We start from the raw sequence: 17,456 nt of genomic DNA on the forward strand, positions 1-17,456 counted from the left end.
GACCTTTTCTCCCACTATCTAGGATTCTCAAATCTAGGTGTGGTTTCTCATTGTCTGCCATTCTGTGAAATCTAGGCCTTTTCTCCCACTATCTAGGAATCTCAATTCTAGGTGTGTTTTCTCACTGTCTGCCATTTCTGTGAAACCTAGGCTTTTTCCCCCACTATCTAGGAGTCTCAATTCTAGGTGTGTTTTCTCATTCACTGCCATTCTGTGAAACCTAGGCCTTTTCTCCCACTATCTATGAATATCAATCTAGGTGTGTTTCTCATTGACTGCCATTTTGCGAAACTTAGGACTTTTTCTCTTATCTAAAAATCTCAAATCTAGGTTTGTTCTCCCTTTGTTTAGCAGTTTGTGAAACCTAGGCCTTTTCTCCCACTATCTAAGAACCTCAAACCTAATCGTGTTTCCCACTGCCTGGCATCTGTCATCCTAGACCTGCCCTTCACCAAAGAATACCCAGCAACCACAGAAAGCAAGTAACGATAGCCAGGTCACTGCACAAGTTAACCAGGAACCCGTCACCCACCTCCCATATCCAACTGTGCTGCCCTCTTCCAACGCGTAGTACCCCACCAAAGCCCCACTTAGCCAGTCCATTTATAGATAGAGGAACACCATAACCTAACCCACTAATTGGACAACCACCCATAGAGAACATCCAGCTATCACAGCGCAAGAGGATAAGTGTCGAAACCAACCAAACCACAAAGGGCGCTACAGGCAGGCTACGGCCCCTGTAACTTTTACTACCAAGGAGCATAAAATGCCCCGACACAGAGTTGGACACTACCAAAGAGAATCGGAACAAGGAACAAACCGAACAGATTCACAGCCTCACCCTCCTCCAGTAGAAACCACCACAAATATAGAACGCACCCCAACAAACACTACAGCAGCCAACAGAACAAACATCATGAGAAGAGAAAAATCCCTATATATCACACCGTACCTCTCAACAACCGCAACACCTCAACACTTCAACGCCACCGACCTGTCCAGGCAAGCTAAGAACCTATTGGAACCCTGCAAAAAAAGAAGAGAGGACTCAAGAAGAGAAAGGTACGATACCAACGCCCCTTACTCTATATAACAAAAACACAAGGGCACCACCAGCAACCACATTAAAACACAAAAGATGATGAAGCTGCAGAATTAATCAACCCAACTATCAATCTAACAGACCGCCTCAACGACGAAGCAGCATCCACGGAACCCCAACCAATCTACCATGGACACCTGATAATCCTTGGTGAATTCAACATCTGGTTTGACGAAGAAACAACAATCGCACAAAAATCACTAGCCAAACAACTGAAGACAATGAAACTACATCAACTAGTAAAAGGAGCAACTCACGCGGCTGGATATACACTAGACGCAATCTTCGCCAACAAAAACCTCATTACCACGGCACCACCAATACAGATCCTCTGGAGCGACCACCTCATCATCCCATTTGTGATCACGCTGGCTACTCCAACATCCAAACAACCAGACAAACTGCCAACTATCATGAAAAGAAACTGGAGGACCATCAAAAATAGCAACCTAACTGAACTACTGGAAATCAACAAACCACCGGCAACAACAATGGATGAAGCTGACCTTGACAGAAAAACAGAAATACTTCACAAGTGGATCACCAAAACACTAGACAAGGTCTCCAAGGTAAAACCTTTTACCCCATCGTGCAAAAGAGGGACAGAAAAATGATTTACCCCACTACTCATCGCCATGAAAAGAAAAAACTGGAAACTTGAACTAGAATAGAGGAATAAAAACGAATGGGCCAAGAAATTTCAATTCCAACAACAAATCCACTCCTACATAAAGGAAATCCAAAACGCCAAACATAAATACTTCGTCAAAAAAATCACCAAATCTCTCAACACCCAAAAATAACTGTGTAAAATCATAAACAAAATGAGAAACCCCCCTGGCTGCAACAACACATCGATACCTTCGCTGAAACTATGCAACGACCTTGCAGACCACTTCAAAAACAAAATCAACACCATCCAAAGCAGTCCAAGCAACCTCAACATGCAACCCACCCACACGAGTATCTCCAGAGCAAACTCTGAAGCTTCTCCCAAATATCAGCAGAGACACTTCTCAAGCTGCTAAACAATAGCAACAAAGCAGGCTCCCCCATGGATCCAGCCCCCAGACATACACAAATCAATCCTTGCACAAGGAATACCCATGAAATACGACAGAAACCATTTCAACGAATCAATTTCAATAGGGAAAGTACCACAATTATTCAAATCGGCACACATCAAGTGGCAGTTCAAGGACTCATCGGGCAACGTGCAGGACCACGCCAACTACAGACCAGTCTCCAACATGCTGTACCCAGCCAAACTACTCGAAGCATACATCTATAGAATAACACAAGAATTCATATATGAACACTGACTGCTGGATCAGGCACAAGTAGGTATCAGACCGAGGAGAGGAACGGAAACGCCACTACTTTCATTCTGGGACAATCTAAAGGTGAATGAAGACTCAGACAAAAGCACAGCTCTAATACTTCTGTATCTCTCCGCAGCATTTGCCACAGTCAACCACAACATCTTCATCAGGAGATTAGAAGAAATAGGAATCACCGACCTGGCTTTACAATGGATTAAATCCTTCCCAACAAACAGAATAAAAACCATATGGATCAAACCTTTCAAAAACACCTCAAGGGAATCAACCTTAGGAGTTCCACAAGGATCATCTTTCTGCCCATTGCTTTTCAACATACACCTGGCTCCACTAATCAAGCTCATTAAAAGACACAGCCGCACATGCTACAATTACGGTGACGACACACAAATAATCTATAAAATTCAAGACACACAAGAAGAAAACACAACAATGGCAGGCTGCCTACAATAACTCTACGCCTGGATGAACTCAAACAACCTCAAACTCAACCCGGGCAAAACAGAAATAATGATCATATCCAAAGCGGAGAAAACAATCACTACATCCCATGGCCGATGGAACTTGGAACTGCGCCAGCTCCATCAACGATAGTAAAAAACCTGGGAGTTTTGATGGACAACACACTGACACTGGAGCCACAAGTAAACGCTATAATCAAGAAATGTTTCTTCCTCCTACATGTAGTAAAAAGGATCCTACCATTCCTCTTTCACCCACAAAACAGTTACCATCATCGCACTCATGTACAGACCAGACTACGGCAACAGCCTATACCTAGGAATGACTGTTAAAGAAACTCCAGCGCATCCAAATTGCTGCGTCTAGACTCCTGCTCACAAAGAGAACACATTATCCCAGCACTTAAAATTCTACACTGGCTACCAATAAAACAGCAAATAAAGTTCAAATCAATGTGCATAACGCAAAGAGCAATCCATGGCCAAGGAGCAGAGTTCCTAAAAGATCAAATAAACGTCTACCACCCAACAAGACCACTCAGTTCAAGCAACGCCATCCGCCTAGACCCAAAACCATACAACAATTCGGAGGATCATCTTTCTCTCACCTTGCATCAATAACCTGGAATGAGCTACCAAAAAACATCTGTAACGCAAGAGATCATCTTCAATTCAAAGAATTACTCAAAACCTGGCTCTTTGCTCCAGAACCAGACGGAAACATCAAGGAAACATATACACAGTCGGAAACAAGAATCCCACAGTGGGGAACCCATCATCACTAACTTCCTAACTTAATCTTCCCTAATCGGATGGTGTGGGGGAGGATGCCATTACGACATACCGCTAGCTCACAAAGGAAACTTAGGTAGGTTAGGATCTCACAATGGGAATGGGTAAGGAGGGACCAGGAAGGCAGGGGGAGAACGCCATGTCCACATACCGCTAGTCCAGAGAGGAAACATAGTCAGGTAAGGCCCACCCTCTCGGGAATGGGCAGGAAGGGACCAGAATCTGCTAAACTAAATATCACCAACACCAGGGTAGGGGAACATGCCTGCTTCAGCCAGGTACACAACCATTAAAGTAGCACAGAGGAAAATTGCCTCCCCCAGCATACCTGCCAACTAGACGGACAAACTAAAATACTGAATTCACAGGATAACCATAGATGTGGAGTAAACACAAAGACTAAGAGCTAAGAAAAAACCAACTAACCCAACCATAAAACCTCAGCTTTCCCCATATACTTCCCATGCAGAAATCCACACAACTACTTCTTTGCAGAGCAATCTATCTGCACGTACTTCACCATACTGCAACAACAGACAAAAAACACATAACCTATATCAACAGCACATGGGAACTCGCACCGACCTGATAACCGCACTCAAGCTCAGCGGACGGTGAAAACCAAAATGAAGCTGCGAACAGAACATCACAGCTCTTACTCTCCTATGCCACTACACCCTACTACCCACTCCTTTTAAGCTCCACCAGTGTGCCTGGGGACCACTCTGGTGGTGACGGTCCGCGGTACAAATACCTTTAACAATAACATGGTCTTTGCCTGAAGGGGATATATGTCCTAAACGTCCCACAAGTTATGACGTAGGACATTATTGCAGTCCACTGAATTGGGAATATACCATTTGGTTCATTTCTCTCTGCATGTTATCAGAACAAGCCAGTTCGCTTGAGTTGATGACCATCTCAAAGGCAGGTCCTATCTAATAAATGGTTATTGATAAGCTTTCATCATGTTTTCCAAGCCACAACAGTCTTCATGGACGCCATTAAAATGAATACTTATGTTGACCTACTATTTACTTCGCTTTGCCATTAGATGCCAGTCCTTATCTACATTCAATAGAAGGTTCTCGCTAAATTACTCTGCCTACCCACCACTGATTGTTTGTAGCCACCATTTGTAGTCGCCGCCTTATGAACCAATCTGCATGTGTTATAAGCAGTCTGATGAGTACCTCTAACCATTGTTTTGACAGTCAACTAAATGATTTGGCTAACCCTTATCCAAAATAGGATTTTGTACCTTTACATTCCAGCTCAAAGATATGTACTTGTTTGATCTCAAGCCAACTACTTATCCATCAGATGAGGAAATTCTAAATGTTTTGTTTTTCTCTTTTTCAGCTTGTTTTCTTTCAGCTCTGTCCTAGATACTGTTCTCCTCAGACCCAAGGAAAAGACTGATGTTGAGTACTATAGTGAAACACAAGCCCTGCTGAGAACAGAGATTGTCAATCCTCTTCGAATGTATGTACCTACAGATTAATGTTGTAACTTATTCCACTCTCATTGTAAAAAATAATACAGCAATTTAAAGGGGCAGTTCCACCAAACAGCACTGTCAGTCATTGAGACAGTGAAGGACAACAGAGGTCACAGCTATGAACTGTGAAACAAAATGTTGTTTAAAAAGCATGCATGAAAAGGTTGACATGCAGATTTCCTCAAATAATTTTAAGGTCAATGTCTCGAACAGTGCTTTCAAACAAAGCAATTTTAAAATGTAACTTTATTTTAAAATCCACATTTACATGATAGCGAAGTACCTTACAAGTTCATAACAGAACAAAGTTTGAGTATCTCCTTCATGCCCCCTACCGAGGACCGTTCCCAGGTGAAAAAATGTGTACCCATGTTTCAACTTGTTGTAGATCAATCCATCCCAACAATCGTAATCCGGTAGTAAACGTATTATCTTTGCAGTCTGTAGTTGATTCCCTAAATAAAGGCTACAAAATAATGTCAAATCTTGCCACCTCTGCTTGCAATATAGGAAATGTGTTGCACCTCAACCAGATGCCAAACCTTTCACAGCCAGATAATGATTTTGATATATTGATTACATCAGTCTGAATTTCTGTGATTTTTAGCAAAAGCGGTCAGGTATGGGATAGCCTACCATGGAGCGTATGACTGACCCAGCTTCCAGGCAAAAGTCTTTGAGAGCCAGGTACGACCCCTTGTTATTGCATCCCCTCTCGCAATTCTCTGCTTTTTCTGAATACATTCTGTGGGGCAATCCCAGAGCTTCTTATCATTTTATATAACATAATTTGTATTTTACATTGTGAACGTTCATACTAGACTGTTTTGTTATTCTTATGTGCCCCAACCCAGTCCTGGCCTATTTCCAAACCCCATGTATCTTTTTGAGGCTAACAAATGCTTCCCATTCCTATATATTGTGGAAGCCAGATATATTTCTTAGTATTCAATTTACTTTTCAGCCAACTGAAAGGGAACCCTGGATTACGAAGATGCAATCCCCCATGTGAGGTTTAAAAACTCAGATTTCTCCAGCATGGGGTCTTGCATGGATTCACATGCTCATGAATAGTCCACGTCGTCAGGCAGGGAATACTCAGTAAAAAGAAAGAAAGCAGTTTCACTTTGAATTCAAAACTGCTAGTCTCCTCTACAAACTATCCGTGGCCTTTGGGTCATACTTCTCCCAGCCAATGACACGTGTTCCTTCTAATCTCCACCCCTGGTGGCCATCTTCAGATGTTTCTGCACGTTTCTAGTTTTGGGAGTCCTCGTGCTTTGCTCCTCAAAATACGTGGATTTAACTTGTTCCTTTATATTAACCTTTGATCCCAACAATTTAGAGAAACCTTTGATCTACTCCTTAGCAGAGGAAAGCGTGGCCCTAGAATCCTTTACCTTTGATACAGTCCTCTGCAAATAAGCCGATTTCTTGTGCTGCTCCAACACAGTCCACCCTCTTAAAAGTGTTGTTGTTCTTTCCATGCAAGCTGTTTAGGGGTTACTTGAGAATGCAAAAATGAGTGGATAGAGTGAGTATCCCTGCTCTGTTACTCGCCTCTGAGGAAAAGAATTAGTTACGTAATTTACACCCACCGTGTGCCTAGGGTTTTGGTAATTGCTTGTATCAGACTGATTATGTACAGACCAGCGGCAAATCTTTCCAAGACCAAATTCAAGAACCCCCAGTTCACATGATCGATAGCTATCAAGTGCAAGGAGGATTGCTGTCTCTTTAGATCTTTGAGCTTTATCAATTATATGGTGAACCACTTCTGTTTGGGATGAAACCCTCATCGTCGGATCGACTAGCATGAAAAGATGGGCCTCAAAACATCTTTCCAGAAGACTTCTGTAACGCTTGGTGTCTGTATTAATCAATGCTATTTGTCTATATGAGGAGCATGGTATCCCACCTTTACTCTGCCTAGAAAACTTCCCCTACACTTACTGAGTCTACCTTCACTTTGCCAGACATTTACTTTGCTGGATATTTACTTGTTCATGCCTTTGCTTCCTCTACATCTTCACATTTGGGAAGGTGTCAATGCATTTGGCTAAGGTTAACTAATGGTTAGGGTTGGGATCAAAGGATTCCAGAAGAATAGAATATGGGATCAAAACAAGAGGAGTAATGGCATTCTCACCATTTAATGACAATGTGAATGCTTGGGGAAGACCTTAGAAGGAAAGTTTTGGAGAAGTAAATGTGACTAAGTGAATGCATAGTGAGGTGAAGGGAAGTAAAGATGCAGATCTGAAAAGCATAACTGGGGATTTATTTTTACTTTCTTTATTTTATTGATCCCTTCCTTGTTGGGAATTATAGTAATCTGAGATTCTTCCATCGATATGGTAATTTGCCCCTGTACTCCTAAAGCGGCTGAACAAATCTGAGATGTGGGGCCAGAATGTGAGAGACCTTCCTATGAAATGGAGCTGTGAAACCATCAGGGCTGGGTGTTTTATTTACTTGCAGCCTTTTGATCACCCCTAACCAACTCCTCCACCAAAATGAGGATATACAAAATGTTCCTTTGAGCCTGGATTAGCGTCTGCAGCCGGACCTCAATCAAGTGGGGTATCTGGGTTTCCGGGGAGGGAGAGTTTGCCAAATAGAGTGAAGTGTAGAAGTTCGAAAATTGCGTCACTGTTTCCTTTTCCTAACCCCCCATGTATCCATCTGCTTTTTTAATTAGAGGCATGTAAGCTTTCTTCTTTTGGGATTGCAACTGTCATGCCAAAGGTGAGCTACTTGTATTTACATGTATAAAGGACTACTTTGCAGTACTACTACTTCCATATTTTTACGCAGTCTCTTTTGTTGGTCCTTTGTTACAAGCTACTATTTTCAATGTGCAAGAATTCAAGATGGGCTTCTGATCTGGTAGCTCATCCCTCGGAAGAGACCTCAATTTGTTATCCATTAATGCCATTTTAATGTGTTGCCCCTTAAAGCCCACTTACATTGCATCCCAGTTGGTCTCCCTGGAAATACCGTGAGGGTGGTTCTCCTTAAAACAAAAGTGATACAAGTGTCCTCTAACTCCTTCCTATGTACCCGGTCTCTCAGAACATGCTCTTCTATCCTCTAAAAACACTGTAGTCTCTCCAGTTTGCCCAGCCGATATTCCCCCATAATTGGAGCTTGGTCTGAGGGACATATTATGCCAATTTTCTGTTATCATTTTATATAGATCCTGGGAGACCAATATCTGGAAGATTCTTGAGTACATGCAATGCATGTGTGAATAGAAAGAGCAGTCCCTACGTTCAGGATGAGAAATTCGCCAAGCATCAAGCTATCCCATCTTTGCCAATGTTTTTTTAATGTTCACTATTCGTCAGGAGTTATGTCTGTTATGTTGTTGTCCGAATGGTCGATAGTTGGCTCATAACAAGATTGCTTGTTGTCTGCTTCAATCACTAAATCACCCCTTCCCACTTTGTACATCGAAACATTCACATAAAAAAGATTGTTGTCGCTAAGTGGAGACAGTTACAGACATCAGTGTAAGATCATGGCTTTCTATCTGCCCAATTGAAATATACCTACCTATGTATTTACGGAGCAGTCTTCCTTCATCAAGCCATTTGAAACCAATTCCAGCTTAGTATTTTGTTGCATAGTCCCTAAACCGCAACCTAAGAGAATCGATCTGTCATTGACATGTCTCTTGTAGTAAAGCAACACCAGGAGTATTTTTAACAAGTTCCCATAACAGTTTCCCCCTTTTATTCAAAGTGTTTGTTGGGCAGAAACCTGTGCAGTTCCCTTAGGGACCACTGCAAAAGATTTAGGACTACAGATGATTGGCAGTAAACCCAATTGGTAGCAGTCTGCACCATCCAGATTTACCTGGTAGCTGTGGCTGAGCAGTCAGACCTCTCTCAAGATGAGTTAGGCAGTATATAGAGTATAAACAATAGGTACAGAGATACAGTAGCACAAGCAAGCACTGACCAGAGCTTTGGTGTAAAAGTATATAATTATTTATTTAAAGACACACTTGTAAATTTCACTAGCACAAAGAGGTAAGTAAATTCAACACACAGTCACTATTATATATATACAACCCTAATTACTTATTAGACAAGTCTTAATGAGAAACACCACTTATTTTCAGACAGGTGAGCGCTTAACATAAGATGGCACTCCAATAAGTTATAGAAAAAGGGAAGGAAAAGGCAAAGTTATGAAAACACACACATTTCAATACTTTTCAAAGAACCACAGTGAGGCAGGTTAGGCAAAGTCTACTGGAGAGCAAGGAAGTTCAAATGCCAGGCCCACTCTTAGAGAGTGTGAGAGTCCGAGAAAAAATCCCCAAATGTGGGTTGTTGCGCACAACTTCAGCTGTGCTTTTGAGGATAGATTATTCTGAAGGGTTTGCTGCAGTAGTGGGGCAACGAAGGGTAGTTTTCTTGGTATCCCTTCCAAAAAGTATGTGCTAGTTTAGGGAGATGCCTCACAAGCTACGCTACCCAAGGTGGTTATTTGAATGGATACATGTGCCCACGGTTTCTGTTAGCAAATTAATGTGAACAGTGGTTTCTCTGTCTTATGATTTTAGGAGTTTATTTGCAAACATAACATAACACGCCACGCCAACACGTGTTTCAGCCCTCTCTGGGCCGTCCTCAGGGCATTGAGAAAAGTATTATACATTAATCACTGTTACAAGCATTGTGAGAAAGTATTATATCATTTTCATAATTCACATGGGATTGTTTTTACAACCAAGATAACAGGTCATAGTGTGAGGTGAGAAGACAGAAGACAAAGAGTGTGGGGTGGGGGGAACAAAAAGAAAGTTAAAATAAATTGATTAGTGTTGGCGAAAATACTTTTTAAACAAAATGATCATATATACTACCAAGCAGGTAAGTATTAAGGATGTATGGCATAACCACATCACAAAAAGACAGCAGTAAAGAGTTGTGGGGTACCTTTTAGGGTGAGCCCTGCATCGTGTGCATTTCTTTGCTGAGTGGCTTTTCCAAAGCTTTCTGTAAAATTAATTAAAATGTGCCACTGAGTTACTCAATATGTGAGGCACAATGTTGTGCAAATGCGATTGGAAAATTAATTCGAATTAGAATAAAGTGCTCCTGCTTACCTATGCGTTTTCAGCCTTTGCATAAAATATTCGCGTTAATGCGCTTTCGTTTTCGTGCTTTTTAATCGTCTGTTACCTAAAAGGAACAAGCGGGGAAAAAGGACATGAGCGGCATATGAGGCAAGTAAAACCTCCCAGCCTGTAATCATGTTCCTGCCGTCTGGGTGCTGTGAAAGAGAGCGAGGTGCCGGACGCTTACCATTCTCCGCTTGAATGCGTCGCTGAGTGCTGTTTCCAGCCTGCTATCCAGTCATCCTAAAGGAATGTGGGTGTTGTCTGGGCTAGCCAGTTAAACTTCAGCTAGAAAATAAAGTCAACGGTCATGTCATCCGTTGTAATTATGGTTGCCAAGCAACCTTGTTCGCGGCTTTCTCTACGAGGTTTTCCTCCATGTTAACTCAACCAGAACCACTTTGTTAAAGAAGCTGTGTTCTGCAAATGGTTAATGGGCATATGTAATGATCCCACATAGCAAAAATAAAAACGCATATTCGTTCGTCTATCAGAAAAAATAATAATGATATTGTGTCCGTATATTGCGGATAGTTAGTAACTATGCACCAAAGTCCTAAGTGCTGCTGTTTACGTGGTCCAATCCACTATGTGATGTGCAAAATTAAAAGATATGGATATGCAAACGTAACATTTGAGTGCCGAATTCCTATTGAGTAGACAGCCATCTGGCTGTGGGAGGACGCACATATTTACAGTACCGCACGGTCCTTCTGCAAATTGCTATATTGTCAAGGTCTATTGCAGAATGAGTCTATAGGCTTTTCCACATGAGAGTGACTAGAAAGTCAGTTAAAACATAGTAATCTGTGCCCTAGACCAACAGTAATGGATTACAGTCATAAAATATTCAAATGTCTATGTTTGTGAATGCTATCTACTAAGAGTATATAGACGAATAGAGTATTTATAATATATTGAGACCAAAAGGAACCTGTTCAGTAGTAGGTAATTAAACCAATATACATCTACTAGTATTAAATGCTAAATTAGCTAGTTCTGCAGTGAGAGATGGTGGATCACTAAATACCAATAAGGACAGTCTCATATTGCTAAAAATTATATCATTGAGCATGTAAGGTCAATAGAGGTCAGCTAGTACCTCTTAAGAGAACCACGGCAGGCTGCTTAGTCTATTTGTGATGTGGTAATAGCCTTGAATATTAAATTAACATTGCTGGTGATCAAAGAAAAACATTTAGTTCATGGTCTTGGTTAAGACCTAGCTGTACACATCTGAGCCTGCATATCATGCGTGCTTTCGCTTGTCGCAGTCTTAGTTGTCTATTTCCTCCTCTTGCATGTGGTTTGATATGTTGCAGGCCCACAAATCTGATATCCTTTCTGTGCTCCATTTGGTGCTCCTTTTGCCAGTGTGTTGCAAAGGGTAATTTCAAGTCCCGGCTGTTCAAGTTCGCAAGATGCTCTCGGCGAAAGCCGCGTACAAGGTTGCTTGCCAACCGTAATTACAACAGATCACATGACCGTTGACTTTATTTTCTAGCTGAAGTTTCACTGGCTAGCCCAGACAACATCCACATTCCTTTAGGACGACCTGAGAGCAGGCTGGAAACAGCACTCGGCGACGCATTCAAGCAGAGAATGGTAAGCGTCCAGCACCTCGCTCTCTTTCACAGCACCCAGACGGCAGGAACATGATTACAGGCTGGGAGGTTTTACTTGCCTCATATGCCGTTCATGTCCTTTTTCCCCGCTTGTTCCTTTTAGGTAACAGACGATTAAAAAGCACGAAAACGAAAGCGCATTAACGCAAATATTTTATGCAAAGGCTGAAAACGCATAGGTAAGCAGGAGCACTTTATTCTAATTCGAATTAATTTTCCAATCGCATTTGCACAACATTGTGCCTCACATATTGAGTAACTCAGTGGCACATTTTAATTAATTTTACAGAAAGCTTTGGAAAAGCCACTCAGCAAAGAAATGCACACGATGCAGGGCTCACCCTAACAGGTACCCCACGACTCTTTACTGCTGTCTTTTTGTGATGTGGTTATGCCATACATCCTTAATACTTACCTGCTTAGTAGTATATATGATAATTTTGTTTAAAAAATATTTTCGCCAACACTAATCAATTTATTTAAACTTTCTTTTTGTTTCCCCCCCCCCACCCTTTGTCTTCTGTCCTCTCACCTCACACTATGACATGTTATCTTGGTTGTAAAAACAATCCCATGTGAATTATGAAAATGATATAATACTTTCTCACAATGCTTGTAACAGTGATTAATGTATAATACTTTTCTGAACGCCCTGAGGACGGCCCAGAGAAGGCTGAAACACGTGTTGGTGTGGCGTGTTATATTATGCTTGCAAATAAACTCCTATAATCATAAGACAGAGATACCACTGGTCACATTAATTTGCTAACAGAAACCGTGGGCACATGTATCCATTCAAATAACCACATTGGGTAGCGTAGCTTGTGAGGCATCCCCTAAACTACCACTCTTAGAGAGAGCAAGCGAAATGTGTCCAGGATCACACAGTGGGGTTATGCCCAAAGAGTCTTTGTAACTAGTTCACAAAAGATTGAGATCAAGTCAGGAAAAGTTAGTTAACAGGCCCCAGGCTAACCCAGGTTAGAAAGTCGGGGATTTACTGTCACCCCCAAAGATCTGTCGCAAGGGAAGCCAGGCAGGACACAGTACCTGAAAATGGGAAGAACGGTCCAGCTGGGGCCGTTATTCCTGGCAGCGGGTGCAAGTCGGTGTTTCGTCCAGAGGAAGAGGAGGTCTCGACGTGGAGGAAAGATGAAGGTCGTTGCACTGCCAGAGAAGAAGCCGCGGAGTTTCCTGGTTACAAGGTACTACCCTTTTCTTCGCGGTAGTGGTAAACCGTGGTATTCCGGTTGCCGAGGTGCTTGGCACGTGCAAGGCGGCCACGAGATGGTCCAGGAAGGCGAAAAGACGGGCAAACTGGTTATCCCCACCAGTCAAAGGAAGAAGACTCTCCGGACTGGAGATCTCCTCTGTCGTCGGGAAAAGTGGTGAGACGGTTCAGCAGGGCCCCACCGGTGGTGTCGTCGTTGCAGGGCGGCTCGGCTTCTCCCTCCTCGGATTCTTTAGGTCCTGTGGCGACTTCTGAAGTTCCAGTCCCCAAAGCCCTGCTTTTATGCAGAAAACCCCCATTCATTCAGCCTAGCTGTCACTCAAACATGCCAAGTGGTGAGCCGGGCGGCTCGGCAGGAGAAAACAATAAACCCCAAAAATCCAGCAAAGCTGCAGGGGGACTCACTAGGTTTGGGAAATTAGCCTTTACAGAGAATTCTCCCTAACAGTGTTTAACCCCTGTACATTAAAAAAAACATTCCTGAGTACTCTCAACCTATCCTATACCAACTGGTGAATTTATATTAATTTAATAAACCGGAGGTATGTTCGAGGGTATTTTAAAAAGTGGTAGCCTCGAACAATGGGAAAATCCCGTAGGAATATATTCGCGGTCGAATATAAAAAGTAGTATCCACTGCCACCAGCCAAAACTCGGTCGGGGGGACCGGACAGTGCCCCCTCGAACAACAGACCCCGGGGCAATTGAATTGCCCCGACCAGTACGTCCACAATATGATGGTTTGTACTGGTTCTGTTCACAATTTAAGACTAGTAAAGCCAATGGTGACTTTACATGCCCTGGGAGACTGTAGTCAGTCCCAGGGTATGGAGTCTATGTTTGGGGGTCGCTACGACACCCCTGGGTTACTGCACGGAGGGTGCTGTGTAACCCACATATCAAAAACACATGAAACCGTATGGGGTAAAGGACCCCATAGCCCGTAGAACACATACAAAGTCAAAGGAACACCTCAAATCATGTCTAAGAGTGGGAGAAAAAGCGTCTCACTCTTAGGAGGAGAAAACAATAAACCCCAAAAATCCAGCAAAGCTGCAGGGGGACTCACTAGGTTTGGGAAATTAGCCTTTACAGAGAATTCTTCCTAACAGTGTTTAACCCCTGTACATTAAAAAAAACATTCCTGAGTACTCTCGACCTATCTTATGACCTTTTTAAATCTCTTTCCAAGCCCCAGAACTTTCAATTGCAGTTACCTCCAAGGCCCATATAGCTAGGCAATAAGGTCCTCTTACCACCGCCAACTTTATATGAGAAATGTGTGTCCCTCAGTGTTTGAAACCCCACTTAACACCTTGGGTCCCCTCCCTTTCTACTACTCCATCTAGAAAAGACCAGGTGTACACTGCCATCATGATCTTTCTGCACCTGAAAGTACTTTTGCCCCCACTGCAAGACCTCCTGCTGCTTTTCAAATTAACTTTATTATAACATGAAAAACAACCCCAACTTAAAATGTCCATACAATACCCAAACCATAACCTGTCCAACCCATTCAATAAAACATTCCTGGTAAAAAAAAAGTCTATCAGTTAAGCCAGCTTAAATAGCAATGCACATCACCAAACTAATTGATTTCTCTGGAAAATTACCTTCAACACTTATTACACAATTGCCTTCAATCCAGAGGCTGAATTAATTACGTAGTATATATTGTATCAAAGTTGGATCTGCAGCAAGATCACGGGGGCAGGCATTGCTCACACCTCATGGATATACTGGTAGGGCTTGAACCGTAGATATCTTGCACTGATGAGTATAAAACGTACTCATGGTTTCCAAAATTTGTCACAAAATGTTTTAATTAGCAATTGGATTAGGTCAGCCGGCAAGTGTTTCAACACATCTGGGTCTTTCTCAAAGCTGAATCAGTACAGTTTTTAGCAGTTGGTATGAAAAATTCCCCAACAAATTAAAAGAAAAACATTGATTATTTCCCAATCGGAACCATGATTTGTATAATGAACAACACATAAAAATATGTGGTGTATTTGAGCAATCAAATTGACAAGTAATGAACAACAGCGAGAAAGTAACCATGTGTTCTCATATCAATTGCGAATACAGTTTCAATAAATGGTAATAGAGATATAAACAAAATTGTTGGTATATCACATAACATACAACATCCATGCAGTCGTGCGTATGTCAATGGATAGGAAAACTAAGGAAAGGAAAAGGAAGAGAGAGAACAACACCATATTAGTATTGTTTATATTTTGTTCGCATATTCTGCTTGATTTTAGATAAGAGGCTAGCAACCTAGGCACAGAAAAAATCCTTACCTATGATATTTGAAAACTCCCCACGATTTGGTGGGTTGGTTGGATTGCCAGTTCCGGGAATCTGTATGTAAATATTGCATAAGGATCAGTGGATGTCCCATTGATATGACATGGGGTTACAAATTGACTTTAATGACCTGTCGGACCTGGGATAGTAATGATTGTGGTGGCCGGTTGCGGCTTGTGGTTGCCTAAGGGGGTGGGTGGGATAATCACCTTGTGTCATAATATAATTAGATTGAATAGGTTAGATAGTTAGGCCAAAGCATGCTACCCATGGGACATGGAGAATGGTCTCACTGTGAGTGTGACTAAAAGATATGGCCCACCTGTGCTCATCTAGTTTGCCTGTATGAACTCAATAATCTGAAGGTCAGAGGTTCTATGAATCTCCAACCGCTCTACTCCCTCCTTGCCTAACATCTGCACCTCTCTAAAATCTTATCTCTTCCACTCACCTCCCTAAAACCCTTTGCTTCCTCTCTTACTTCTGCTACTACTTCTACCCGCACCTCCTATTCCCTTTCCTACTTCTGTTCCACCTCTCCCTTCACTCTACTCCCTCCTACCCCACTTCCTGCACTTTTCTAATCCTCATCTCTTCCTTTCTTTTCCCTTAAACCCTCTGCTTCATCTCTTACTTCTGCTCTCACCACTGTTCATACCTCCTACTTCCTCTCACACCTTGGTCCCTCTCTACTCTCCTATCCTCTTCCATTATGTACATTGTTTTTTGTACTGTTTTCTGGTTTAATTCAATTGTTATTTAATGCATGTTGTATCTTGCTTGTTCCTCTTGTAAAGCGTTTTGGATTAAAACGCTATATAAATTCAATAAAATACAAATACAAAATATAAGACATGCTATTAAGTGTATTAACACACATTAGTTTGGCAGAGCAATACCACTCGCAAGAAATTCTCAATTTAATTTCAGCTGCTAAAAGCCCATCTGGGCACGTTATTCATAGAACCTCTGAACTTCATATTATCGAGTTGACCGCAATTATCACTATCCCAGTTCCCCTCTCTTCCCACCACAGCGTATATGTGGGTGCTGCCAGGTGCGGGACTGGGAGAAGTACCGATATGGCTTAATTCCACTAGCAACTTGTCCCTTCCCAAAACGGGGGGCTTGAGCAAACGCATTTTTATGTTTTTATGTTATTGGGATTTATTTCACACATCTCTGCGATTTGCATGGCCATAATATTCTGACTGTGATGACAAATCATATAATCCACCACAGAGGGATTAATTGATTTGCCATCACATCCAGGATACAAACTTGTGACATGCATCTTGACACAGATCCCTGAAGCTGGTGCAAAACCCAACTGAAGTACTTCACATATTATATTCACACTACCTCTTCTGTGGGTTTACCTATTTGAGAATAAATGACAATATAAGGATTGGTAGATGAGGAATGTAATTCTAGATGGGAAAGTGGATTAAAATCAAAAAGTAAAGTAACGAAATGTATATGCATCCGGAAGTGCACGCAAGTGTACGCTGTTGGGCTGGTCGGTGTGTTTATTTGTTGCCAGATCGTGATTGGAAAAGACTAGACCCCTGTATTGTGAATATTTATCAAGGAGAGCACTCGTCGGAAAGGCGAAGCACGATGTTCCCGAAACCTGTGACACCAACACAAACCCACTCTGAGATCCGCCCCGCCACATCCTATTGGTTCAGTGTCATAACATCAACCCGGTGCACGTGTATCTCGCGCGTGCATCCAGAAGTGCACGGAAGTGTACGCTGTTGGGCTGGTCGCTGTGTTTATTCGTTGCCAGACCGTGATTGGAAAAGACCAGACCACTGTATTGTGACTATTTATCAAGGAGAGCACTAGTCTGCAAGGCGAAGCACGACGTTCCCGAAACCTGTGACACCAACACAAGTAACTTTACAAACCCGCTCTGAGATCCACCCCCACCACATCCTATTGGTCCAGC

At 42.2% G+C, this 17,456-nt stretch overlaps 1 protein-coding gene across 9 annotated transcripts in view; it reads left to right on the top strand.

Moving 5' to 3' along the window:
* The window catches only part of CYLD (CYLD lysine 63 deubiquitinase), a 1,796,774-nt gene that overhangs the window by 1,306,312 nt on the left and 473,006 nt on the right, over positions 1 to 17,456 (top strand). For all 9 annotated transcript variants that reach the window (XM_069639469.1, XM_069639490.1, XM_069639472.1 and 6 more), the window contains one exon: positions 5,061 to 5,183. In XM_069639469.1, the coding sequence (XP_069495570.1) occupies positions 5,061 to 5,183 (123 nt within the window). The remainder of the gene's footprint in view (positions 1 to 5,060; positions 5,184 to 17,456) is intronic.

Source organism: Ambystoma mexicanum, chromosome 1q (genome assembly GCF_040938575.1).
Source record: "Ambystoma mexicanum isolate Mex_15411 chromosome 1q, UKY_AmexF1_1, whole genome shotgun sequence".
Classification (NCBI taxonomy): Eukaryota; Metazoa; Chordata; class Amphibia; order Caudata; family Ambystomatidae; genus Ambystoma; species Ambystoma mexicanum.